The 27,590-nt window shown below is 47.4% G+C and overlaps 1 protein-coding gene across 1 annotated transcript in view; it reads left to right on the forward strand.

Annotated features, from left to right (window-relative positions):
- LOC146302388 (teneurin-1-like) overlaps positions 1-27,590 on the forward strand; it is a 92,820-nt gene that overhangs the window by 33,689 nt on the left and 31,541 nt on the right. The window contains exons 5-16 of the mRNA XM_084699038.1: positions 5,311-5,505; positions 12,851-13,053; positions 14,093-14,291; positions 16,377-16,478; positions 18,029-18,223; positions 19,330-19,530; positions 21,873-22,058; positions 22,426-22,455; positions 22,680-22,826; positions 25,142-25,376; positions 26,811-26,930; positions 27,205-27,466. Of these exons, the coding sequence (XP_084555164.1) occupies positions 5,311-5,505; positions 12,851-13,053; positions 14,093-14,291; positions 16,377-16,478; positions 18,029-18,223; positions 19,330-19,530; positions 21,873-22,058; positions 22,426-22,455; positions 22,680-22,826; positions 25,142-25,376; positions 26,811-26,930; positions 27,205-27,466 (2,075 nt within the window). The remainder of the gene's footprint in view (positions 1-5,310; positions 5,506-12,850; positions 13,054-14,092; positions 14,292-16,376; positions 16,479-18,028; positions 18,224-19,329; positions 19,531-21,872; positions 22,059-22,425; positions 22,456-22,679; positions 22,827-25,141; positions 25,377-26,810; positions 26,931-27,204; positions 27,467-27,590) is intronic.

Here is a 27,590-nt window from a genome sequence, read left to right on the forward strand (position 1 = left end):
AAGCTGATATGAACTGAATAGAGTCTTCCTCGGTTACAACAAGGGGTGTCTGACTGATGACGGCTGCTTCGAATGTTTCAATGGCCTCTTAGAGATAGAGCCTCTCACACACACACACACACACATCTGGCTGACAGTACAGGATCAATGTGTGACGTAAGAGATCTAACATCCTGTTTAAATAGTGGATCACTGGAGCGTGTGTGTGTTTCCTCAGGAGAGGAAACCTTAGTTATCATATCCTGGTCATGATAATGAGGTTTTATGTTTTTCAAATGGCAATTTGATTGGCAAATCAAATTTCCTTCCTCCTTTTTTCTCACCCTCCTTCTTTTTCTCTTCCTAATCATCTTCTTCGTCCTCTTTCTCCTTCTCCTCGCCATGCTTTTCCTCTCCCTTAATATCTTCCTCCTTCTCATTTGCCACCTGCTTGTCTTCCTCTTCCTCTGCACTCCATCAAGCTGGAGTGGACTCAAATGAGAAGCTGAAACCTTTAGTGTGATTGCTCCTTTTCTCTCCGCCCTGGCTTCACCACTGCAGATGAAGCAGTGAGGAGGAGGAGAGGCGCCAGGGAGGAGGTGCCCATGTAGGCCCCACGCTCAGAGAAGAAAGAGGAAAGGGAGGAGGGGTGCTGGGGGCGACGGGACCGGGTGGGGGGGTGGTGAGAGAAAAATGACAGACACACCAGATGAACTCACCCCCTGATGTTTCTGGCTATGATTAGGGGTCGTCAGATCCCTATGGTTAGTAGTGAGTAATGTTGCCTTCACACACACACACACACACACACACACACTCACACACTGTCACACAAACACTCACACACATACACTCAGAGAACCCGTTCATCTCACAGTCCCTCAGCGCTCATGGCCCAGTGAGGACATGTGACTCCTCACTTTCTCTCCATCCCTCCATCTCTCACTCTGTCTCTTCTGCCCTCTTTCCTAACCTCCAGCATCTGATCGCCAAGGTCGGCCTGCTGGTACTACTGTGTTTGCACCATTGGACAAACACTAAGCAGAAGGTCAAGACAAACGCACACACACACACACGGTGTACACACACAAGACACACGGAAGAAATACACGCACGCTCACATACACAAGCACACCGATGACATGTAAACACACACACACAGACATACAAACAGGATCACACATACACAAGACATACACAGACACACTTCCCTGACAGGCGTGACAGCAGTATTAGTAGCTGTCAGTAGATAGGTGGAGGAGGGTGAGAAAAATGCTTCCTCTCCTCTGTCTGACTGGAGAGAGGAATGGAAGACAGACCCCACAGCTCTCTCACTATTTACTAAGACTTCTCAGGAGACAGTTACTGCATCGTTTTCCCTCCCTTTTTGCTCGGTCTCTCTTCCTTTCTTTCATTCTCTACCCTCTTTCTTTCTTCCTTTCTTACTTTGTATCAATGTATCTATCTTCTCTACCCTGTCCCTTCCTCTCCCTCTCTGTCTTCCCCTCCTCCTCCCTCCCCCCCCCTCTCTCTCCCCCTCACTCGCTTCTTTCTCAGTGAATAGCAAAAAGCTGAGCCCGAGGCTTTGAACACTGTAGCCACCTTGAGACTAGATAACACTGTTTATACCATGTGATTACTGTATATTCCTCCACTTTAAATATATTTAAATGCTTGTTTACAAGAAAAACATGTCTATTTTCACAATATTTAGCATTTTCACAGACATGCATATTATATACTAGGTTGGTTGTTTATTTGCAGATTGTTTCTCCTTTGGTAGAACCAGCTGTTAGTGTTTCAATTTTTTGAGGATTTTTTTTAGATGTTGGAGCCAGAGAGGAAGCCAGAGAGGCTGTCGATGAGACATCTTTAACAGACTATGGTAGCTCTCCAGCTTAGACTGCTATCAATAAGCTGTTCAATACTCTCTCCAGTCATCCATACCATCAACATCATATACAGGGAGCATGCTAGGATCTCACAGTGACAATGGCCATTACAACAGGAGAGATGGTTCATTTGTGCTTAAATTGCCACTTCTGTGAACACACACATGTGCACATAGACCACTGTGGACTCCAATTATGTAGACTTAAATCTTTGGCATCACCTACATATACAAACACTTGAGTACACACACGCCCACACACACACACAAGCACATACCAATCCCCCTCCAGTCGAATCCAATCATAAGACATTGGCCCCCAAAGGCAATCATCTCTCTTCTAATCCATAGAGGCATTCACAGATTCTCACCTAACAGCAGCATCAACAACAGCAAGAACAACAGCAAGAACAACAACAGCCACAGCAGCTTCTATCATTCAGGAACACAGTATCCTCAAAAGTGTCCCTGATATTTATTACAATTGCGCAAAAAAAAAATCTCTTTCCAATAATACTGGAATGAGATGACAAACTGGCTCATTTGTTCCTATCTATCACACTGTAAAGAGACATAGTCCAACAGTAATATCATAAATCATATAGTCTTCTTTACCACCACTCATTTGCAGGCGGAAGAGAAAGAGATTATCTCACATTTCTGATATTAGTGTTATTAATCACTGTACAATTATCAGACCTAGGCATCTCGTAAGGCTAGCGCCGTAGACAGGTATATATGCATTGTATATCACACTCTTTCCTCTCTTTCTCGTCTCTATTCTTGCTCTCACTTTATCTCTCCCATTGGCTCTCTAGCTTGGTCTTCTGTCTGGCTCTCTCTTTCATTCCCTCTCTTTCTCTATCTCATTCACACTCCAGCTCTCTCTCTGTCACTCTATCTCTGTCTCTCTCTCTCACACACACACTCACTCTCTCCATCTCTCTCTCCTCTCACTTTTATAACTGAGGCTGCTTCTGTGTCTGCATCATTATAGTCAAGCTGCTACACATCACTGTTGGGAAGCATAGAGGAGAGAAATCACCAGCGATCCTCCAGTCTGAATATCCTCGTGGACTAGTAGACCTCCACACACACACACACACACACACACACACGCGTGCATACACACACGCTCAGACACACCACTCACACACCACACACTCCTCTCTCCGCTGGGTGATGCAGTGTAGTGGGTCCAGATTCATCCCCTCTCCCAGAGACAGGCAGAGTATTACCTCCAGTCATCTCTCTGTCACACTGATCAATGATTCATGTGTAAGGAGGCTCAGACCTGTTAACTGCTCACCGCCACAGCTCCACTCCTCTGCTGGGGCGCTCTAATAACTAGGCCCTGCCACATTTTGGAGTTCGCAAGTGTTTTTTTCCTTTTGGCGTGTGCTGTGTGTGTGCTGTGTGGGTGTGTGTGTGTCTGAGCTTTTGAGTAAGTTGAACCGCCCACCCTTCACCTCTGTAGTGTTCTCCAGTCTTGCCCACCACTCCCGCGCACACACACACACATACTCGAAAGACTCATCTTAATTCCTTGTAAAGGTCAACAGGCAGGGAGAGGGAGGAGAGGAGAGAAAAGGAGAGGAGAATGAAGGCGGGGGGAGAGGAGAGGCGAGGAGAGAAAAGGAGAGGAAAAGGAACAAGAGGAGAGCTTATTACCAGTGTGCTGTCTCCACTGCCACTTCTGGAGTGGGGCCTCTCCTGAGTTCTGAGAGCGGGAAGGGGGGAGCGGGTCACTGAGAGGGATGGAGGGGGAAGAGGTGGAGGGGAGGAGTGAGGAAACAAGTCATAAAGTCATGTCTATTCACTGTCTTACAGAGAAAAAAACCTCCAAATGGACCTTACATTAAAACCGTAATAGATAAGAGAGATTATAGCAGTTGTTTCTAAGTGAAAGACCTCACCTCTGTTTTCAAATGATCACCGGTTGTCCTTTTCCTCTCACACATTGATAGTTCAATTAGTGAGATTTGAAGGATGCCTAACGTGTCCCTTATGGTTGTAATAAGTGTCTGTGTTCTGCTTTGAAGCTCCCGCTTGCTCGCACGCATGACTGGCTTGATAATCCAACTGAGGCCAGGGCCTGTCAAAAGATAACATGTCGAAGTGGGTGATATGCTGCTCCCAATAGAGACTGTGTGTCTGCTTGTCTTTTAGTGTGTGTTTTATTGGTGTGCATTTATGTGTGTGTGTGTGTGTGTGTGTGTGTGTGTGTGTGATTTAATGCGAGATGGATCTGTGTATACGTGTCAATGTGTGCTTGACAATCCTGTGTTCCTGTGAGTGTTAGAACCAGGGACTGAATCTTTTGTCAACTCTCAGAACTCATCATACATTTACTGTAGTTTTCAAAGAAATAACAGTTTTTTTCTTTTGGCCATCTCTTTGAACTATCTGTATTTTAATTAGGTATTCTTCATCAGTGGGTATCTGAGTGTCTTTGTGTATTTGTGTGTGTGTGTGTGTGCATCAGCTCGCAACAATATGTGCAGATTCAAACAGCTACTGTTTGTGCGTATCTTGTGTATTGTGGGTTTGGGGGGAAAATCAGCCTGCCAGACGACAGACATTGGAGTTGTTTGAAGCTGTTAGAACTTCCATTACCTTGATCTACATGCAATAACCGTCCACTGACTGTCAACGCTCCGTGCTTAACTTTGTGATTTCAGTCTTTGCTCGTGTTTGATCTGGCGGATGTGTCAGGGGAGCGAAAAAAGAGAGAAAAAAACTCTAAATGATGTATTCCTTTTGCTTTGTTCTCCATATCTCCAAAGCTTTTGACCATTTTTTGCATCCTTTTAACTGAGAATCTTTAAAAAAAAACTAAAAGCGGCACAATGACTTGTCCGAGTTCTGAGTGATTTTTTTATGCCACTTTTTGCCGAACGGGCCCGTCAAGCTGCTCATTAATTGTCTTTATCAGCAGGTGTTGGTTGTTTGAATTTAACGGCATGTTTGACTGTTGTCCTAGTAAATATTTTTTTACTGGGGAGGTGGGGGAGTTGGTTGGGGACGCAAGCAATCCTCCCCCATCTTTGTTGTTTAAAAGGGCCATATGGACTCTGAATCCACGACGGCTTTGAAAGGATCATTACTCAAGCATAAAAGAATGTGTTAGCTCTTTAATATCAGCCTTGGGCCCAGCCACCAAAGATCTAACTTAATTGCCCACCTCGGCAATGCTGTGTGTGAGTGTGTGTGTGTGTGTGTGTGATTGCCTGTGTGTGTGTGAGAGAGAGTGAGTGGGTGTGTGCGTGTGTGTGAGACTGTTAATTGCCCAGTGCCTTGCTGGGCACTAATAAGCATATAAACTAGATGAGGGGGTGCTAAGACGAGCATTAAAGAGGAATCAACCACACCTCTTTCTCGTGTATAAATAATGATTTATCTCTCTCCCTCCCCCTCCCTCCCTCCCTCGCTCCCTCCAGCGGTGCACCTGTTTGGTCTGACCTGGCGTCTCCACCAGGGGGGGCAGGGCCAGCTGTATGAGAACGGCCTGAGCAGCGTGGAGCAGCAGGACAACGTTGGGCACAGCGGGCACAGCGGGCACGGTGCCAGCCCCACCAGCCCCATCTTCTCCTCTGACACACACGGCCCTGAACACACGCACATCGGCGACAAGGGTGAGTGCATGGGCGCCACGCATAAACACACACACACACACACACACACGTGCACTGTAAACACAGACACACGGCTCACAGGTTTGTACAGACATATACTCTCACATGCATACACAGACAGTATATTAAAATAGCAAATATTACAACACTAATGCTGAAGTGAACAATAGTTGGAAAAGCCCATTTTTTCCTGTGTATCTGCAAGGGAATGTAATGAAAATATGAATGTTTAAAAGTGACTGATGTCCCCTGACACATCTTTAGACTTCTTCCTATTGGATTAGGGTCCTTCCCAACATGCTGTTCCATGATATGCCCTGGAGAAAATCCCTGCAATCATTAATCATTCATTACGACCAGCAGCTAATTGGCTAATCTGGTTATGATTTATACCGTGTATCATTTTCCCCCTCGACCAATCAAATGCCTCCTTCGAGCAAGGCACAGGAGGAGGGCGTGTCAACAACGTTGCCCTCTCCTAACAAACGTCTAATATGTCCACTATCATTGACCAACACGTTCAAACATCTTCTGGTGCCACTGAGAGACTTTGTTTAGCTGATTGCTCAGGGTCGTTCTCGACAAAGCCTCCTGACAAATTCCTACAGAATCAGAATAAAGTTTAATCGCCAAGTAAGTGGTCACAAACAAGGAATTTACTTTGGTGGGCAGGTGCAAACAGTGAACATTTAAACATAAGTAGAAAATAAAATATTACTGCCAATATCGTGGGAGGTTTTCAGTTTCCCCCCATAAAGGATCCAAATGGGACGGTCCAGAGCACCTCGGGCCTTATCGCGTCGCTACATCAATGACATCACCCATCAAACGGCTTTCACATTCAGTCAAATCCCCAAACAAAACTGATGCAGACTATAATCTGATCCAGTGTTTTCAGATAACCTGCGGTGGTCATGGTAGCAGGAGGTTGGCAGGGGAGATGAGGGATTAAGTCCATCCCGTGCCAGGATTATCACACTCTCAAAGCCACCCCCATCACCTCCCACAGTGAGAGAGAGTGACATCATCTGTCAGATTAAAGAGAGGAATAGAGAAATAAATTGAAAAGGAGATAGGGAAATGGGTGCCATGACGTCAAGGAGGAGAAAGAATGTGGAGTTCAGTTTATCTAGTTTAATTGAAGCATTGAGGCATGTTGTACAATGCTGAAGCTGTGTTTTTGTTTTGATATGATTCCATCCAGTCAGACGTTAGCTAAACTGGAATGCTGTACCAAGTTATGGTTATAATGCATGATGACATCATTGATTACTATGAATGAGTTCCATGCAATAACATTTTTAATGATCTAAATTCTTTGAAAACATATTTTCTTGAGAGCGTCCTTATCTGACGCAAGGACATGCACACAAAAGATATCAATGAAAATGACTGAAACAATGCCTCAAAAAAGTAGGACTTCGACAATTTAGCCAGCCAGTTTTACTTGACAAGCATTGTCAGATGTGTCTGTTCCTGTGTCTGTGTCTGTTCCTGTAAATGTGTCTGTTCCTGTGTCTGTGTCTGTTCCTGTAGATGTGTCTGTTCCTGTGTCTGTTCCTGTAGATGTGTCTGTTCCTGTGTCTGTTCCTGTGTCTGTGTCTGTTCCTGTAGATGTGTCTGTTCCTGTGTCTGTTCCTGTGTCTGTGTCTGTTCCTGTAGATGTGGCTGTTCCTGTAGATGTGTCTGTTCCTGTAGATGTGGCTGTTCCTGTAGATGTGGCTGTTCCTGTAGATGTGTCTGTTCCTGTGTCTGTTCCTGTAGATGTGGCTGTTCCTGTAGATGTGGCTGTTCCTGTAGATGTGTCTGTTCCTGTAGATGTGTCTGTTCCTGTGTCTGTTCCTGTGTCTGTTCCTGTGTCTGTTCATGTGTCTGTTCCTGTGTCTGTTCCTGTAGATGTGTCTGTTCCTGTGTCTGTTCCTGTAGATGTGTCTGTTCCTGTAGATGAGTCTGTTCCTGTAGATGAGTCTGTTCCTGTAGATGTGTCTGTTCCTGTAGATGTGGCTGTTCCTGTAGATGTGTCTTCGTGGCATATCCAGCCCTTCCTGGGGGAGCTTAACAGTCCTATGCAGATGAAAGGTTTCTTAATTAGTACGACTCTAATTGCAGTGTGCCCCCTCAATAACCACCCCCAGGCTGAGGCATGAGGGAGCAGCAGGAATGCACACACACACACACACACGCACGCCCGTGCACGGACACACACACTTACACGACTCCCTGCATGCACACACACACGTTTTTTCATTTACTGGCAACCCCTTTACTCTGTGTCATCCACACACACATGCAGTTCCACACTCGCACACTGGATGTGAAAGACGTCCCCTGCAGCACATGAAAGCACTTGATGCACTGTGGAGAGTTGGCTGCCAGAGACGTTCATTCCTTAATAAACTCCCATTGAGTTGTGCAGTAATGCTACTTGGGGAATGGCCACTACACAGAGGAAGGGCGTGCGGCCCAGAGTGGAATACTCCCTCATTCTAATTCATAGAAGATGATGAAACACCCTACAGTCTGCTCACTCCTAGTTTGTGTGTGTGTGTGTGCGTCTGCTCAAGTGTGTGTGGCTGGTTGGCTGTATGTGTGTGTGCTTGGTTGTGCTTTGCTTAATGTGTTTGTGTGGCTGGTTGTGTGCGTGTGTGTGTGTGTGCGTGACTGTGGTTGGTTTGGTGTGCGTGCGTGCGTGTTTGTGTCAGTCAGCCGTCAGGCGGTCTCTTGTGTACTCAGTCGGCTTGAAGTCCTCCACAGACGAGTGAGATATGGAGCCAGAGCCATAGAGAGGAGGCTTCCTAAAGACCACATCAATAATCTGCACTATGACTGTGTGTGTGTGTGTGCACTAGACAGGTCTCTGCTACATCGGTTTCATTGATCGGCACATGCTGTGATACATGCTCTGACGCTCACACACACACACACACACATCAGAGCGGTAGACAGCCACAAGACAGTGATGACAATCCCCGACCCTCACAAAGCAACAAAGCCAATATCTTAATGGTTTATCTAAGTGTCTCTCAAAATCTCAATATTTTAACTCGCATCCGTCGTCAAAATCAAATAATAAAATACATAAAAAATGTCCCAGGATCAGTTTTTAAGCCCCTCCATCAATCCATTCAAATCAACACGCTGGTTGAAATTATTCAGTTTAAGCATATATGTAGGGTGACATTGACATCGTTAACTCAGTAAGGGGGAGGGGGTAGGGGTATGTTGCTGGAAGGGGTGGAGGGTTTCTATGGAGGAAGGAGAGTTCTAGAAGACCAATAAGATGATCTCCTTCCTAGCTCTGGGGGACATTCATTGGTCCATCAAACACAGAAGGTGTCTTAATAAGACACCTGCCTCCAAAAAGCCTTTTAATTGAATTCCCTTAATTATGGTGACCTGGCCCGCTGTGATATTTTTATCTGTCCTAAGGCGAGCTCTTTTAGAAAACCATTAATGTTGTCAGCTCCGCACTGTGGGGAGTTTTAGACACACTCACACACACAAACTCGCATACAGACAATTGTACACAGACACACACGTGCATTTGCTCGTCTTGCACTCACACACACTCTTTTCACACAAATATGTGTCCATGCAACCACACATACACACTCATAGCAAACACGCACACACAGACACACACTCTCACAAAGTCAGTCCTGCGGCGTATCCTGTCCGACTAGCCTCTTGCTCAACACCAGTATCCTGTTGGCAGCTTCATTAGAATCTGAGGAATAATAACATTAATTGAAAGGACAGTTTAGTTCCTTTGAAAATAGATTACAGGTGTAATTGTTTTACCCGTGAAACCCTAAGGCGAGAGACATTAATCAGGCCTGGTGTCAAGTTACTCTCTCATCTCATCTGTGCCTCACCACGCACGCGCGCACACACACACACACACGGCCCAGTGCATTAGTACTGTAACGGACTGATGTGAATATCTCCTTGTCACCCTGTATAGTAATTAGTAGGTGGTAATGTGTGTGTGTGCACGTGGTAGAGTGTGTTACACCCGGAGGTGAAGATAAGATATATGTGTGTGCGTGTGTGTGTGTGCATGGGTGTGTGTATGTTGCATGATGTAAAAACATTATGACAATATGTTTTTGGTGCATATTCAACCTGATACTATGTTTCTTCATCAGCCTAACACTGGGAACTGCACAATATGTTGGTGTGCATGTGTGTAAGTGCATGTTATGCGGGATGCATTTCTTTGGCATCATTAAAACCAACTATGTCCACCTATTTTTCTTATTCTCTCTTTACCTCTCTCTCCTTTTCTCCCTCTCTCATCTCCCTCTCTACTTCTCTCCCCCTCTCCTTCTCCCCCTCTCGTTAAATCCGAGCAGGACAGATAGCACACCATTTATCATCCTATCACAGCGTTGCTGTGATGACAGAGATAAGCTAACCATTAGTATCGCTGCCTGCTTCTAAAACAAACAGGCATTTTACATATTGTCCCCAATCCACCTCCGATGAAAAGCACTGATACTGTCCCCTACAATCTCTGGCGCACCTTCAACATATCCACTCTGAAGAGACAAACGGGAAGTCCATGATTATGTTATTGGACCATTTCATCACAGCCCCAAGTTCCATCTGGTGTTCTTTGGAGTAGAATATGTGTAGATGTTGACAGCTGTCTGTGAACTATCAGACAGAATGCCTTGAGGTCTCCTCTGACATGTTAAGGCTGCTGTGTTAGTGTTGCCCCATTCATTATGTTGATTGGCATCTGTAATCTGAGCTAATGGGAGAGGTGGTTGGGAGCCTGGGAGTACACACTCTGGTGTATACTACACCTGGTGTATACTACACCTGGTGTATACTACACTCTGATACACACTACACTCTGGTGTATACTACACCTGGTGTATACTACACTCTGATACACACTACACTCTGGTGTATACTACACCTGGTGTATACTACACCTGGTGTATACTACACTCTGATACACACTACACTCTGGTGTATACTACACCTGGTGTATACTACACCTGGTGTATACTACACTCTGATACACACTACACTCTGGTGTATACTACACCTGGTGTATACTACACTCTGATACACACTACACTCTGGTGTATACTACACCTGGTGTATACTACACCTGGTGTATACTACACTCTGATACACACTACACTCTGGTGTATACTACACCTGGTGTATACTACACCTGGTGTATACTACACTCTGATACACACTACACTCTGGTGTATACTACACCTGGTGTATACTACACCTGGTGTATACTACACCTGGTGTATACTACACTCTGATACACACTACATTCTGGTGTATACTACACCTGGTGTATACTACAGGCTGATACACACTACACACTAGTGTATACTACACTCTGATACACACTACACCTGGTGTATACTACACTCTGGTGTATACTACACTCTGATACACACTACACACTCTGATACACACTACACTCTAATGTATACTATACTCTGATACACACTACACACTCTGATACACACTACACACTCTGATACACACTGTGACACACACTGCTACATCACTTCCATACAAAAAAAACGTCCCAGCCAACACCATTTACTGGAAACCCCCACCCTCCATTCCTGTCTCTCTCTTTCGCCTTTAACTCACTCTCCTGCCTTTCCTGCCCATTCTTCATCTTTTTATTACTTTCTCTCTACCTTTATAACACTCTCTTTATCTCCTCTCTCACCTTCCTCTCTTCAATATGAGATGATTGTTCTCTGTTATTGTATATTCCAAGCAGATAATGAGAGAAAGAAAACTGGGGATGTAGAGAATGTGCAGGAGGCACAGGGTTAGATGTGCATGTTGATGGTATTTTTCCGGCGTTTGCATCAGCAACCTTGGCGCGGCCTCGCAACCCCTAGCGCTCCTCTCCCCCTTCGTCAACCCTCCAGTTTCTGAGCGGGGGGTCGGGGCCGCTGGGTTGACCTGAGCGCTTGTTTCTGTCCCTCCATTGCGTCAGACGCGGGGAGGAAGTAGAGAATAATTAGCATCAGAGGGACCTGGATGCTGGTCTGCTCGCCTGCAGCCTGCCATGTCCTATTCATCTGGCTCTGGACTGCAGCCCGCCATCCTCACAATATGGACTGGATCTCCTTAGACTGTTTCTCTATTTTGTGGCATGGGGCCAAAGGGTTACCAGGGAGACTGGCAGCATATTATGGGCTGGGCAGAGGCTTCTCTGCTATAATTGGAGACCAGAGGGGTAGATCTCACTCTTTGTTGCATTGAGGACACCTCACTCTCTCTGCCTGCCTAACCCCCTCCTTTCCTCTCTCTCTTTCACAAAATGTTCTTTTTTTCACTCCACCTCTCTTCATTTTCCTCCTCTCTTCCTTCATCCCTCTGTTGCTCTCAGTCTCCCTTCCTCTCTCCTTCCCTCTCTCCCTCCCTCTGCAAGAGCACATTGCCGTGGGGGTTATGGATCGGGAGAGACCGGGCCCCGTAAATCAGGTCCCCTAACTGTTCTTCTGTATTTGTCTGATAACAATCTCACCCTCGCTCTCTTCTTGTCACTGGATTGCCTCCATCTTAGTTTAGGAGCCAGAATGCATACCTCACTGTGATGCCTGGCTCAAAGAGTAGTGAGAGGACCCCCCTGCACCAGCAACAATGAACCTGGCAACCACATAAAGCACACATGAAGGCACCGCAGAGGAGAGCAGACTGGAGCTAAGGGACCTTCACCATCGATAGCTATTCTCTTCCGAGCACAAAGAGCTGGGCGCACACAGACACACACACACACAGACAGACACACACAGACAGACACACACACACAGACACACACACACAGACAGACACACACGCAGACAGACACACACACACAGACACACACACAGACAGACACACACACACAGACACACACACACACAGACAGACACACACACACAGCCACACGTCTGACAGCGTAACTCTGTCTCCCTCTTCCTCTCTTTTTCTCTCTGTGTCTGTCTGCGGAGTGGATGCTAATGTGGACCAGGACAAAGAGATGGGCATGTGCTGGTCGACACACAATGCAGATAAACACACACTCAGATGCTGCACACACTGCTGCACGCACGGCAACACACACTTCACACACAATGCCGCTCTCCATCGAGCCGCGTTGCCTCTCAAAGTGATTGACAAAAGAATGACCTTTGGAGAGGCTGTTTTGCTTCTCAATGTGCTATCTTATTGAGTGGATGGAAACATGAAGCTAAAATGACAGAATAATACATTTAAATAATTACACAATTTGTGTGCGTGTATTTGTGTGTGTGTCGGTGCATTCTGTGTGTGTGTGTGTGTGTGTGGCTGTCTCCTGTAGATAAGTGGGTGCGTGGCCGTTCCATAGACAGAGGGGAGGTGGACATTGGGACCCAGCAGACTCAAGCCATCCCTCCTGGTCTGTTCTGGAGGTTCCACCTGACAGTGCACCACCCCACCTATATCAAGTTCAACCTCTCTCTGTCCCACAATGCACTGCTGGGGGTCTACGGGCGCCGAAACGTACCGCCCACTCATACGCAGGTGAGTCATTTGTAACGAGAGACGCGCACACACACACATGCGCACGTGCACACACATAAACATACTCCTGTTGACCTGGTGGCCTGGTAGAATTAGTTGTGGTCATTGAGGTCATATGAGCTTGTGTAGCATTAATCATGTTCTGCACGCACGGGCACACACACACACACACGACCCAGTACGGAGTACTCGGTGGCAAAGTTTTTTCACTGGCAAAGGACACACAGACCCGCACACACACACATCCTGAGTCATGTGCTGTTTAACATCGGCACAGCCCTGCTCCCTCCTGCATGAAGAGGTCTAATTAGCTGTTTTTGACACCAGTGTGACACACAGCCCTCAAGGGGGAATGCGACACACACGCCGCTTCTAGTTCAAGGAGGTTTGGAGAGAGGGAGACAAGAAGAGGGAGGAGGGCAAGAGACAAGGAGGGGGGTGAAAGAGGAGCGGAGAAGGAGGGGGGGAATGAGGGGAGGAGGAGAAAGCACATGGGAAGGAGCACATGGGGAGTTTGAAGCTGAAATATAGCCATGATCCGTCTGACTGGCTGGTTCTGTACCTGAGTGATGTGTTTTAGGTAAGAGAAAGTGTTCTAGAGAACGTGTTGAGGAACTGGCTGGCTGGCGTAGAGTTTCACAGGGAAGTGTGTTAGCAGCCAGATGAACTTCACATCCTTCATTGAATCGGTCACATCCTTGGCCCATGGATCTCCACTAACAAGACGGATTCATAAATGTTTCCGAAAAGATTGCTCACTGACTAACACCCGCAACTATTCCAAGGGATGTCGGAAAGCAGGAAGCTCGGTCATTAGTATCGCATCTACTCAACACAACTGCAGCACCCAGAAGCCATGGATATAGAATCCCATCCAAGCAGCTCCATGTGCTGCCCCGAGCTTCAGGAAGGGCTTCTGTCACTTCCTCCTTGATGCTCTTCTGGGGCAGAACATGAATGTGAATATCCTGTCTATTCATTCTAACTGTTGACTATTGCACTCCCTGTGGGCTCTCTCTGCATGCTGTCCTGGGCTCAGTTTGACTTTGTCAAGCTGCTGGATGGGAAGCAGCTGCCCCGAAGCATGGCTGATCCAGGGTCTGCCCCTAGGGGCCTCCTGCTCAGCGCTCTGCAGGAGACGGGCTTCATCGAGTACATGGACCCCGGCACCTGGCACCTTGCTGTCTACAACGACGGCCGCAGCTTGGAGCCTGTGCTGCTGCACAGCACCCCTATAGGTGAGGAGGCAACACTGCACCTTGCACCGCATCACTGTGTTTTTCCCCTCAAATTCATCACACCCATTAGAGACTCGATTACCGGAAAAGATGAAAAGTATTCCATGAATGTGTTCTGCCGGATCTTTCACTGGAAATATCTTCAAAATACCTTTGAAACTATACATTAGCGAGAACCGGTACACACAAGGTATCACACACTACACCACACTGCATAACCATACACCATAGCCTATTGAAAGGGGAAGACAGCAATGCTAGACCTGTGTGAAGATATGAAACTGGTAGCAAGTTGCCATGGCACCTAGATGACAATGCAAATTGAGGAGTGTGCTGAATACAGTGGTTGGTGCTGAACATAGACAGGTAGGTAATTACTGGGGCACTGTCCCTGCTCCACCTTGTCCTTTCAGAGGAGGGACCCCATGGCTCCAGCCTGTCTTTGTGGAATCTCTCAGCTCAGTGTGTGAGGGAGTTGTGTGTCTGACATTGGGCTGTGTGTGTGTGTGTGTGTGTGTGCCTGCGTACCTGAAAAAAGAAGTGAGCGGGAGGAGGAGGAGGAGGAGAGGCCGCTGAAGAAAGAGAGCGTGTGAGACTGAGATAGGTGCGTGTGCGTGCGTGTGTGAAATAGGTACGAGTGTGCGAGGTGATTGCCATTCACCCCTTTCCATCAGTGTGACAGTGACAGGTGATGGAGGTGAAAATTGCTGCGGGTTTCCGTCGTGACGCGTTGCCGCGGAGACCGGGAGGCTGCATGTCACCAGCTGGTGGAAGGGCCTGTCTCATTAGCATGTGTCATTTGTGCCTCAGGGCGGTGGCTGCTGTCATGCCAGTGTGTCAGGGCTGTGAGGCATGTGGCATGTGGCTGGCTGGGCCAGGACACACATGGTGAAGAGGATCAGTCCTGATACCGTGGTGAATTTAGAAGAGAAGATGCTGAGGTTGACTCCCATTGTTGCAGCAAGCATTGGTTGAAAGATGATGTATACATTACAGTAGGTTGTTCCCGTGGTTACTGGAAGTCACTGAGCTGCTGCTCTGGGACTTGGTGTAGGAGTTAGAGTCTCTCTGCTTGCAAGTACAATAAATATTCAATAAATATATTTTGTCTCCTGGTTCCACCTTTGTGTGTATCCAACAGGTGGATCATTTTTGTCAGCAAAGTATTGGTGAGAGACATGATGAAGAAGGTTGTACTGTATCCCATAGAAGATGGATATGTTGTATCCTATTGTCACAATACGTGTTAGTGACAGAGAGTATTGCAGAAATGGTCTCCTCTATTAATTATGAAGATGGGTTGCAGAGGTTAAATTGTGTTGGTACTTAAACCTAATTAAGAGAAAACAGCAATATGATATAGAGATAAAACCCATAGACAGGACAGATATAGGATCCAGACCTGGTTTCAGTTCTGGACCGCCGCAATTACGGCAATTCTATTTGAAGGAGATCTTGATTTAGGGCCTGCCAGTGCAATATCAAATAGTGTGACTCTTTCAAACACTCCCTCTCTCTCTTTGTGAAGGAGAGATCCTAGATGAAGGACAGAGGAGTGAAAGAAGATAGGATCGTCAAAGAACAGTCTTTACTCATCCTCAAGGGAAATGCTTGATGAAAAAGCTTCTGTTCATTACATTGGCTGTAACAAGTCCTTACATTGATCTCCTCTGCCTTGTGTACTGAGGTACCCTTGATATAACTCACTACTGCCTCTGCCAATATTGTTCATCAGCTCCAATGGCTTTTATGACTATGTCTCTCCATAGACTTTGTTTGTTCATGAAGTGTTGATGTTTTGTGAATTACACAGGGTTTGTTTAGGCACTAATGTTCTCTAATGTGTTTAGGGTCGCTGAGTGGAAGGGAATGCTCGGTTGTTCCCAAGAGTGCCATTGCGGCATGATCAGCCTAATCTAATATGGGCCCTGTCTCCTGGGAAGAAGCCATCGCTTATCAGATCTCTGATTCAATAACAGACCCCTCTGCCAGAGGATGAAGCTGTATCTGATGTCTATCCTTTGTGTGTGCCTGTGTGTGTGTTCCTCTGGCTGTGTGTGGGTGTGTGTGTGTGTGTGTGTGTAGATACTATGGACGGGTGCTCCACCAGCTGTAATGGGAATGGGGAGTGCGTGGCAGGACACTGTCACTGTTTCGCTGGCTTCCTGGGACCTGACTGTGCCAAAGGTCAGTGTGTGTATGTGTGTGTGTGTGTGTGTGTCTTTTGGCCATGTGTTCTATGCTGCACTATCTTGTCTATTTGTACCTGTGTGTACGTGCATGCATGTGTGTGTGTGTGTGTGTGTGTGTACATGCGTGTGTGTGTGTACCTACGTGTGCGGACTGATTTCCAAACTAGGTTAGGGGAAAGCTCTGCGCCGGGATTCTCTCTGTGAGTAACTGCTCTGATGCCACACCCATGACTTATTCATCTCTCTCTTCATTTATTCATGCTCGCTTCTCTTCCTGCCTCGTTTAGCGCTCCGCTGTTCATTTCATCCGTCTGCAAAGTTCGACGGATGTTTCTGAAACACTCTCGAAAAGGATTATGTGATAACATGCTGGCGTATAAGGCTATAGACTAGAGGCTTTCCACCCCAAATTGGGAATGAACACACTCACAATCACACACGCATACACAGAGTTAAAGTAATAGACCCGGACTGATTCTGTTCTACAGAGTTAAAGTAATAGTCCCGGACTGATTCTGTTCTACAGAGTTTTGGATCTAGTCTTGTTCTTCGTCCCCCCGTGGTGCACGCTGCTTTGGGAACGTTGTTTACCTTTTACAGCCGTGCTAAAAATAGCAGATTGACTTGAAATGAAAATTGACAATCAGCAGCCGCAGCACGATGGTGTCTCCTGCTGCTGCCTCGGGGTTGGTTGCTGCTCTCTCCTGCTGTTCTCCCAGAAAGCAGCATACCTCATCTCCTACGGTACCTGTTCTAGTTCCTCTCGCAGTCCCACAGACAGCTCCACAGTTCATTTCTTTTGTAGACGTTCTTGCGGTAGAAGTACCCCTTTCGCTCACTGGCGAGCTCCTGTCTCTGGCTGTCATTACCTCAGCTACGCCCTTTCCTTCCGACATGGAGATATCGCTGTCTCTCTCTCTTCTCTTCCACTCTAATCTGTCATTTTCACGATTGTTTTCACACCCGCACCAAGCCAGGGGACAGGGATTTTCTGCGAGGTTCGGGTTGCCGTGGTAGCCAGGCTCAGGTGGTGCTTCAGTAAATTGAAACAGCAAGAGGATAAGCTGGAGTGTGTGTTGTGTATTGTGTGTGTGTGTGTGTGTCAGCTTTAGGATTTGCTGAATTTGCACACTGGTTGAGATAAGAAAGCGTAGCCCTACTCACATCACAGTCACTGACTGTGCTCTCTGTGGTAATATACTGCAGTCCTGTGTGTGTGTGTGTGTGTGTGTGTGTATGTGTGTGTGTGCATGTGAGTGTGTCCACGTGGGTGTGTGCACGTGAGTGTGTGTATGTGCCAGCATGCGTAAGAACATATGTAATTGTGTGTCAAAATGCTGTGAGAATGTGTATATTTGTTCCAGTATCTTTTTCGGTGTGTTTTGTGTGTGTGTGTGTTCTGCGAATGTATGTGTCTGTGGGTGTAGGTTTGTATGCAGCATGTGTATCTACATGTGTGCATGTATACACATGCGTGTGCGTGTGGATGCCTATGTGAATGAGGGTTGGGGTTCATGTTCCTGACGGGTGTGTGTCCTGGGGCAGACTCGTGCCCGGTGCTGTGCAGTGGCAACGGCGTGTACGAGAAGGGTCGCTGCGCCTGCCTGGAAGGCTGGAAGGGGGCGGAGTGTAACGTGGAAGAGGGGCAGTGCATCGACCCCACCTGCTCCAATCACGGCTCCTGCATCCAGGGAATTTGCATATGTAACCAAGCCTACAAGGGAGTCAACTGTGAACAAGGTAGGGTAGCAGATGAACACTCTGCTACGTCTGTATACCGGTGGGACTTTACATGTGTGGCCATTAGAATCCTTCAGTCTGTGTTTTCAACTGGCCTAAGAAAAAGGAAGCGCAGCTGATGACACAGACACACTTAGCTTGACATCCATCTCTGCAGCAACACTGACCTTGAGTCTAGGAGACTCCAAATAGAGCTGTAATTACACACACACACTCAAGCAGAAACACACATATGGACAGGCAAACACACAAACACACACCCTCACACGCACACACAGGCACACATAGAAACACAAACAAACAGGCGCACTTGTATAAACACACATGCAGGCACACACACACAACAGACAGACACAGACACACACAGACAGACACAGACAGACACACACACACACACACACACACACAGACACACACAGACAGACACAGACACAGACAGACAGACACAGACACACACAGACACACACAGACAGACACACACAGACACACACAGACACACACAGACACACACAGACACAGACAGACACACACAGACACACACAGACAGACACAGACAGACACACACACACAGACACACACAGACAGACACAGACACAGACAGACAGACACAGACACACACAGACACACACACACAGACACACACAGACAGACACACACAGACAGACACACACAGACACACACAGACACACACAGACACACACAAACACACACAGACAGACACACACAGACACACACAGACAGACAGACACACACAGACACACACAGACACACACAGACACACACAGACACAGATCCCAGCTTATCCCAGCTCAGCCAAGCCCAAAGGGGCCAGAGTGCTGAAGCACAGTGTGTATCCTAGCCTAGTCCTTTCTAGGAGTAGGGGACGCTGGAAACAGCACACACACACACATGCACACACACACACACATGCACACACATACACCCACACAGCTACAGTAGCATATCTAATGTCCTGGAAGCACTACAGCGCTGCTAGGCTGGTTAGCTGCTGAGTTCTAGGCAAAGAACACAGTTCATACAATGTTAGCTGATGGGATTAATGAGTGTCACTCTCTTGCTCTCTCTGCCTCCCTCTCTTTCCGCAGTGGACTGTGTGGACCCCCAGTGTGCGGGGAACGGGGTGTGTGTGCGTGGAGAGTGTGTGTGCTCTGCAGGCTGGGTGGGTGTGAGTTGTGATGAGCCCTTGCCTGCGTGCCAGGACCAGTGTTCTGGTCATGGAACATACTTGCTGGACACAGACACCTGCTCATGCCAACCCAACTGGACCGGACCAGACTGCTACATAGGTGAGCGATCCCAGACACACATGTAAACAAAGTGTGAGGTATTCGTTGAATTTGTGTCGGGTTTTTGTGTGTGTGTGTGCGGGTGAGCTGTGTTCATACAAGCATGGTCTTGCTTGTTTCACGGGCATCTATTAATAAGAAGGACAAATGTTGGAAGGGTGCTGAATGGAGTGTGTGTGTGTGTGTGTGTGTTGTGTGTGCTCCATGCTGGGTGTAAATTAGATTTCTCTTGCCAGCAGACTAGAGTCTGCCTCGCCTTGACATCCACACACACACACTCACTCACGCATCCACAAGCACTGTCAGTCTACGCCCAGATATACCATGCTTAAACCTAGTCTGGAAGAGGTCAACAAACCTACTATTGTCGAGCTTTTAGCTGTAAGGCCTTTTGAAGAAGGCGTGTGAGAAGCTGTAAGGAGGTTTTATTAAGAAGTACCTTCCATTCAGATAGACCAGGGAAGCCAGCGGAAGCAGCACTGCTGAAGCCTGTTTCTCCTCTGAGCACGCAGGATTACTGCATGGATATTAGCTTCCGGAAGGAACTTTTTTAGTTTCATGTGTATTTTCCCATTTAAATTTCCCAAAAGACTCTCTATATTAATTACAGTAGCTGAAATCTGCACTGCTACGGTATTAAGCATCTCTCCACCCAAGAAATGATGAAAGTGAATTCAACCTACATACATATTTTCTAGGGTCATTCACATCCTTGGGGTTTGTGTCGGGCCAAGCAGTGGAACGGTGTACTTAGTTTGCTGGCAGGGTTAGAGAGGTGTGTGTGGGGTGGCAGGGGTGGTGGTGATGGTGGTGGGGGGGTGAAAGTGTTAAGGTATGAGGTGTGTCTCTGTCCTTGACTGCTGTGTGAATGCTGACTGGAGGGAAAAGGGTCATTATAGAGATGGCACACAGCTACTCTCTTTGTACCGGGCATACACACTTCTCTCACACCGCGTGCTGTATATAAATCTTTTCTGACCCACAGATATCTGCTGACCACACACACACACCCATGCAGTCACTCGCACACACACAAATGCCTACACACATGCTCACACACAAACTTTTCTGTCACTTTCAGGCAGAGAGAGCAGAGAGTGACACACACACACACACACACACACACACGCCTACATGAGCACAGCGACTGCCTCCGCACACACAGGCCCACTTCAGGGAGTTTATGGGTTTAACATGAGAGCCTGCCACGCTAAGCAGAGAATTAGCTCCTGTGCTCGACTACAGAGCTCTCTATCTGAGATTGAAGAGTTTCACCTTGAGATTAGGTCCTCAGGTTTTAATCAAACCTTCCCTTCACAGGCAGAAATGATTCATCCACCTCTTGTAGAGCCAGAACTTAGCTAATGTAATTCTAATCGAGAGCGTAAAACTCACCAACCTTAATCCACCCCCCCCCCACCACCACCTCACACACCCCCTCCTCTCTCTCTATGTATATTTAAATTGAAATAACTTTTTTTTCTTTTTTTGCTCGCTGGATAAGTAGTCTGAGAAGGGAGCCTGCAGCAGTTGGGGTTCTTGTTCTGATGGATGGGGCTCTGTTCTGTAGAGGAGAACCAGAGAGGGAGCGAGAGAGGGAGCGAGAGAGAAAGAGAGAGAGAGAGAGAGAGAGGAGGAGGGTAGGGGGAAGGTGGTGCAACTCAAGAGAAAAAGGTGGTAATATCGGACGAGAGGGAGAAACGACACAGAGATTTGATTAGGCAGAGGAGGAGAGAGAAGATGAGATATTAAGATACTCTCCAAATCTGATCAAACGTCTGGAAAGAGTGTCAGTGTGGAGCGTTTAAATACGCAGTGCAAATTTGAGGCGTTTGCCTACTGTAATAGATGTTGTCTCTCTCTCTCTCTCTCTCTCTCTCTCTCTCTCTCTCTCTCTCTCTCTCTCTCTCTCTCTCTCTCTCTCTCTCTCTCTCTCTCTCTCTCTCTCTCTCTCTCTCTCTCTCTCTCTCTCTCTCTCTCTCTCTCTCTCTCTCTATATCTTTCCCTCTCAATCTCTTTGTCTCTCTCTTTCTCTCTTTTGCGCTCTCTCTCCCTCTTTCACTCTCTCCCTGTTTCACTCTCTGCCTGCGTCTGAAAGCTTAACTATTACAGGTGAGAAAGAGACGCCTTCGTCTGCAGTACTTAAAGTGACTGCAGGATAGGCTTTAATCTCTTCTCTCTCTTTTTTCCAATTCGGTTTTTGCTCTGCCTTTTTTCACCCTCTCCTCAAATCCCCCCTCCTTCATTACCACTTCCCCTGACACAAACACACACACACATTGCTCCTCTCCCCCCCCCCCCCCCCTCCACACACACACACATCACTCCCCCCACCCCCGCAGAGCTGTGCCCGGTGCCGTGTAGCAGTCATGGCGTGTGTACCGCGGGCCAGTGCCAGTGTGAGGAGGGCTGGCTTGGTGCGGCTTGTGACCAGAGGGCGTGCCACGCCCGCTGTGAGGAGCATGGAGACTGCCACGACGGGACCTGTGTGTGCCAGCCTGGATGGGAGGGAGAACACTGCACACTGGGTGAGTGGGTGTGTTTGGGTGTGTGTGTGTGTGTGTGTGGGTGTGTGGGCGTGGGTGTGTGGGTGTGGGTGTGTGGGTGTGGGTGTGGGTGTGTGTGAGGTTTTTTATGTGTGGGTTATTATCCCTCTGGGAAAGGTGTGAAGCACAAACTGTACTGCACTGTTTGCTACCTGTTCGCCACAACTAACAGTCAAGACACACTCTAACTGTGCCTATTAAATACTAGACACATCTCAGCCCTTCGCTCTCCTGTCTCTCTCCCTCCATCTCTCCGTTTCCCTCTCTGTTTCTCTCTCTCTCACCTCTTTTTCTTGCTAGGAAGCTTGTTAGATTAACACTGTCTTCTATTCCCCCTGTTCTCCCACAGTCACTCATGACTTGGATGTGGTTGTGAAAGGCAAGTTACTTTTCTCTCATTAACTTTCACACACATGCTCACACACACACACACACACACACAAAGACGTTGAAACACACAAACATCACGGCACTCTCCTCTTCATGCCCTTCATCGCTGCCTGAAACACACTTTACAGATTAAAAACACACCCACCTGGCAATACATAATGTAAAATGGTGTGTTGTTGTGTGTGTGTGTGTGCGTGTGTGTGTGTGTTGCAGATGGCTGCCCGGGGCTGTGTAGCGGGCATGGCCGGTGTACCCTGGAGCAGAGTGGTTGGCGCTGCATCTGCCAATCAGGGTGGAGTGGACCCGGATGCAGTGTCGTCATGGAGACTGAGTGCAGCGACGGAACGGACAATGACGGAGGTACGGGAACAAAGTATAGATTATAATGATGTTCCTGTGTGTGTGTGTGTGTCGCTGTAGGTGTGTAAAGGGACAGCTTGTGTATAATTGTGTGTATACCCACCCACTAATCACCCCTATCTGGGCTAATGTCTTTGATATCTACAACCCTGCTGGGATGAAAGACTCCTGAATGCGTCCTCAGGAACATGAATGCAACAATTTCACATGCGCCACCAGAAAGGATCTTTCCACATTAAACTAGAGCAGACACACATCTTATATTTGCGTAGCTCATCAGTGATATTTCTTGCTGTAAAAACATGTGTAAGAGAAACAACAAAACACAATTTAAGTTATGGTTACTGAAAAGCCTCAAAGGAATGGAAATCAAAACCTCAGAAACGTACCAAAAGTACCTACCTCACAAACAAGGTTGCTCCCAGCACACAGCCAGTGCACCTGTTACTGGAATGGAGCTACTGTGTGAGTTTGTTTCAAAGGACCGGCACTCAAAATGTCTTTTGAGTCACAATGTATCTGTGTGTCTTTAGTAGGCAGAGAGGGTCTCATCTAATCCCACACAAACCGAGTCGAATAAGTTAAACTCACTCAGTGTAAATACCTCCCACACTCACCATGGAAGAGCTAGATTTCTGGTGGCTGGTGCAGAGGGTGTGGCTGGTGCATGTTGGGTCAGTGGACCCCAGTTTGAAGCCCGGTGTAGGAGGAAGCCATACTGATGGGTGCCTTTGATACCCCTGTCACAAATGCACACGTACACTTCCTCTCTTATTTTACCTCTCACTACTTCATTGTTCCACCCTTTCCATCAGGCCTTTGTGTTCATTACAAAACGGCCAAAAGAGAGCTGGGCCCTGGTAATGACTTTGTTTTGGTCCTGAAAGCAGTATGCAGTGTAATTATGGATGGACATTCACACAGATCAGTCCTGCTAAATAGAGTCCTCTCACCCATCCTCCTGCTCTGTAACTGGGGCTCAACTAGCTGTGTAGAGACCCATTAGATCTAATCTGCCTTCAGTCATCTATCACAACACATTACAACAACCAGCTTCAACCACTGATTAAATTGTCAGGTGCACTATTGTCCTTTTTTACTCTTTCTTTCTTTCTCTCTCTCTCTCTCTCTCTCTCTCTCTCTCTCTCTCTCTCTCTCTCTCTCTCTCTCTCTCTCTCAGTCCCTTGTGTGTTTTACCTTCCTCTTTTATCTCTCTCCACACATCTGTCCGTATGTCTCTCATCCTCTCATTGTATCGCTCCTTATCTCTCTGTCTCTCTCTGTCTTTTTCTCTGTCTTTGTCTCTCTCTCTGAGGGTGGAAATGGAGATGGTAGATGTTGTCAGCAGTGATGAGAGGATGATCTCATCTGTTCCAGTCAGACATAGCCCTCAGCCTGCAGGCTTCATTTAGAAGCCCCCTGTATTCATTAGGACTCACTACAGAGGAAATAAATAGGACAGACATACACACAAAAAGACACATGGGATTTTTTTTAAATGCAAATACGTTTCAAAAGATCTAAGATGTATGCTTGCTTTGATCTTATAGATAAAAAAAAAATCTTTATTTTTCGTGGAATCCACATTTTTTTGTAGCATCTCTGTGAAGTTGCCATTTTCTGAGGACTGAAACAAAAGCGTTTGACCGTTGGAACGGAGGCCATTACAAAATGATTTGGCCTTTTTACTGCAGTACGGAATGCTTCCGCTGTAAATGTCAACACAGTTTTCTCGCCTTTCTCCCCGAAAACACGCCTGAAATAGGAAATCTGGAGCCTGGTCTGTTTTCTTCTATAGGGTTCGTTTCTGGGTCTTAATTCCGTAGAGGTGCTGTGTAGTTCTACATTAAGGTGTCTGTATATTGAGCAGATGACAGGGTTGTCGCATGCTCTCCTCGATGCCCCTGTAGACAGCTACATGTGAGCAGATTGTTGCTAGCCCGGCAGGCATAAATACTGTCCCCGCCGACAATCAGAGAGGGGCTTCAAAGGATTAGGCGGGATGAAGCTTGTGAAGTACTTAATGACGATATGTGTGTGTGTGTACCCATGTGTGCTTGAATGTGTCTGTCTGACCGTCTCTAACCTTTACCGTGTGTTTGTGTATGAGTGTGTGATTGATTGGTCGTGCCTGTCCAAGCATCTGTAACCTTTACCTGATTATACTGTATGTGTGCAGCGCGTGTGTGTTTACAGCTCTGTACCTACATGTGTCCTTGATTGTGCCTGTCTACTCATCCTTAACCTTTATGTGATAATATGTTGTGTGGGTGCTTGTGTGTGTGTGTGCTTGGATGCGTGTGCCTGTGTTGCAGATGGGCTGGTGGACTGTGTCGACCCAGACTGCTGTGTGCAGGTGAGCTGTGCGTCTGACCCGCTGTGCCAGGGCTCGCCAGACCCCCTGGCGCTCCTCCAGAGGACCGGCCCGGCCTCTCCACCCCCGCCCGCCCTCCCCCCCTCGCACACGCACGGTTTCTTCCAGCGTGTGGGCTTCCTCCTGGGCAGGACCGCAACACACACTCTCCCGGGGGAGCTGCCCTTTGACCGCAGGTGTGTTGTGCCTTTTCCTATATCGACGCTCGCGGATACGGGCGAGAGAGGGCGCATTTGAGCCACGTTGCGGTCCAACATGACTGGCACACTAAAGAGTTCAATCTTCTGTATTGACCCCAAGATGTGTGGGTTGTACGCAGTTGTATGTGTGCGTCGCTAAAGTGGACAGGCTGATGTCGGTGGATATTAGATCAGAGTGCGTGTGTATGTTTGCGCACTGTATATTTGTACATGCGAGTTTATCTTTCAGTATCTTTGTGTGTGTGTGTGTGTGTGCATGATCTGCGTATCCATCCGCAGGTCACCCAGAGCGGCCCCCGGGTCATTTCCCCCTGTCTGTCTGAGTCTGTGTCAGGCACCTGTTTGTTTGTTACATATTTATGCCTCGTGCGTCGTCCTGTTACAGCGCTCGTAAAAGTGTCGCCATCAATATTTCACGGGGCGCCAGAAGCCTCAGGGGAGAGCAATCCATCTCCACGCCGTTGTGACCTAGAAAGTTTGGAGTGGAAACAACCTGAAGTGATTCCTCCCTGACAAATGACCCCCTTTATGTTTTTTCTCACCCCCCCCTTCCCTCTATTACTGGCTTTTAGAATAAACAGATGGATTAATTATGGGGGAGCAGGATATCGATGGCTTTCAGGGCTGAGAGAACAAACGTCTCTGGCGGTGGGAGAAACTCGGCCCTCCTTCATTCATCCCTTCCTCCCCCAGCGTCGGAGAGCAGGCTCAAATGATCCCTCATTGTGTTTGTGTGAGGTTGTTTTGTGGATGTGTGTGTTTGTGTGCGTGTGTATGTACAGTGTGTGGGTCTGCTCTGGATGTGTGTGTATGTATATTATGTATTTGTGTGTATGTGCCTCCAGGTTTGTGATCATGCGTCCTCTGTGACTGTATGAGTGTGTGTGGGTGTGTGTGTGTCAGTCTGAATCCATTAGTCTGTACTCAACCAAGCCTGCTGCTTTTTCAGCAGTAAACAGCCTATTTCACACTTTGCCAGCAATAGTCAGTACCTCGATGTGCTCTACATAGCTTCTGTAATCAGATTTGTAATTACATCAGATTCAATCAGATTACCTACATGACATTACAATAATTGCTTCTGTCACATTACTGAGGAGGGTATTGTTCCATGTGGCTTTGATGGATGTTCCTTCAAGACACCTCTCCAGAGCTCAACGTCATCTCCCTTTCTTATGGTGGTAACCAAGGCAGCGAGACGTTCCGCTGGTTTGGATCTGTAGTATGTTCTATTGGAACGTTCTCTGCCAGGTGAGCTGGAACTCTGAGGGACGCTAGAAGAGCGAGAGGACAGGGAGCAGGGGAGGCTGGGCGTGGTGGAAGCTGGGCTTTCTTTCCCTTCCTCCCTCTCTCCGTCTCCCTCTTCCTCTTTCTTAATACCTCTCTCTCTCTCTCTCTCTCCCTCTCCAGTCGGGTAGCTGTGATCAGGGGTAATGTTGTGCTGGAGGACGGGTCACCTCTGGTTGGAGTGAACATCACCTTTTTACAACATCCGGAATATGGATACACCGTCACTCGACAGGATGGCAGGTACAAACACACACACACACACACACACACACAAGCACACACAGCCACCCACACATACATACATACATACACTCGCACCCACATATACATTAATACATAGACATGTACCTCAATCTCTCTCTCTGTGTGTGTGTGGTTTTCTGTCTGTCTCTCTCTCTCTCTCTTTATCTCTCTCTCTTTCTCTCTCTCTCTTTATCTCTCTCTCTCTCTTTATCTCTCTCTCTCTCTCTTTATCTCTCTCTCTCTCTCTCTCTCTCTCTCTCTCTCTCTCTAGTTTTGACCTGGTGACCTTGGGGGCAGTGTCTGTGAACCTGCTGTTCCAGCGCCCGCCCTTCCTCTCTCAGACACACCCCATATGGACACCAAGCAACGACTTCCTGGTCCTGGACCAGGTGACCATGGCAAGGGAAGAGTCTCAGCCCACTAAGTGTGACATCAGGAGTGTTCTGAGCCCATACCCCTTGGTCCTGTCCTCCCCCCTCCCCAGACACACTGGAGCATGTGCAGAGAGGGGTCCGGTCATACCTGAGCTACAGGTAGCTGTAGTTTGTGCACATCTTGTTTGGTGACACCGCTATTTCCAATGTAACTTATACTTATCTTTTTAGTACTTACTGGTAGCAAGCACACTAACTGGACTTGACTCACCAAATGTCACTC

This window comes from Hypomesus nipponensis, chromosome 1, assembly GCF_054491055.1.
Source record: "Hypomesus nipponensis isolate SF chromosome 1, ASM5449105v1, whole genome shotgun sequence".
Classification (NCBI taxonomy): Eukaryota; Metazoa; Chordata; class Actinopteri; order Osmeriformes; family Osmeridae; genus Hypomesus; species Hypomesus nipponensis.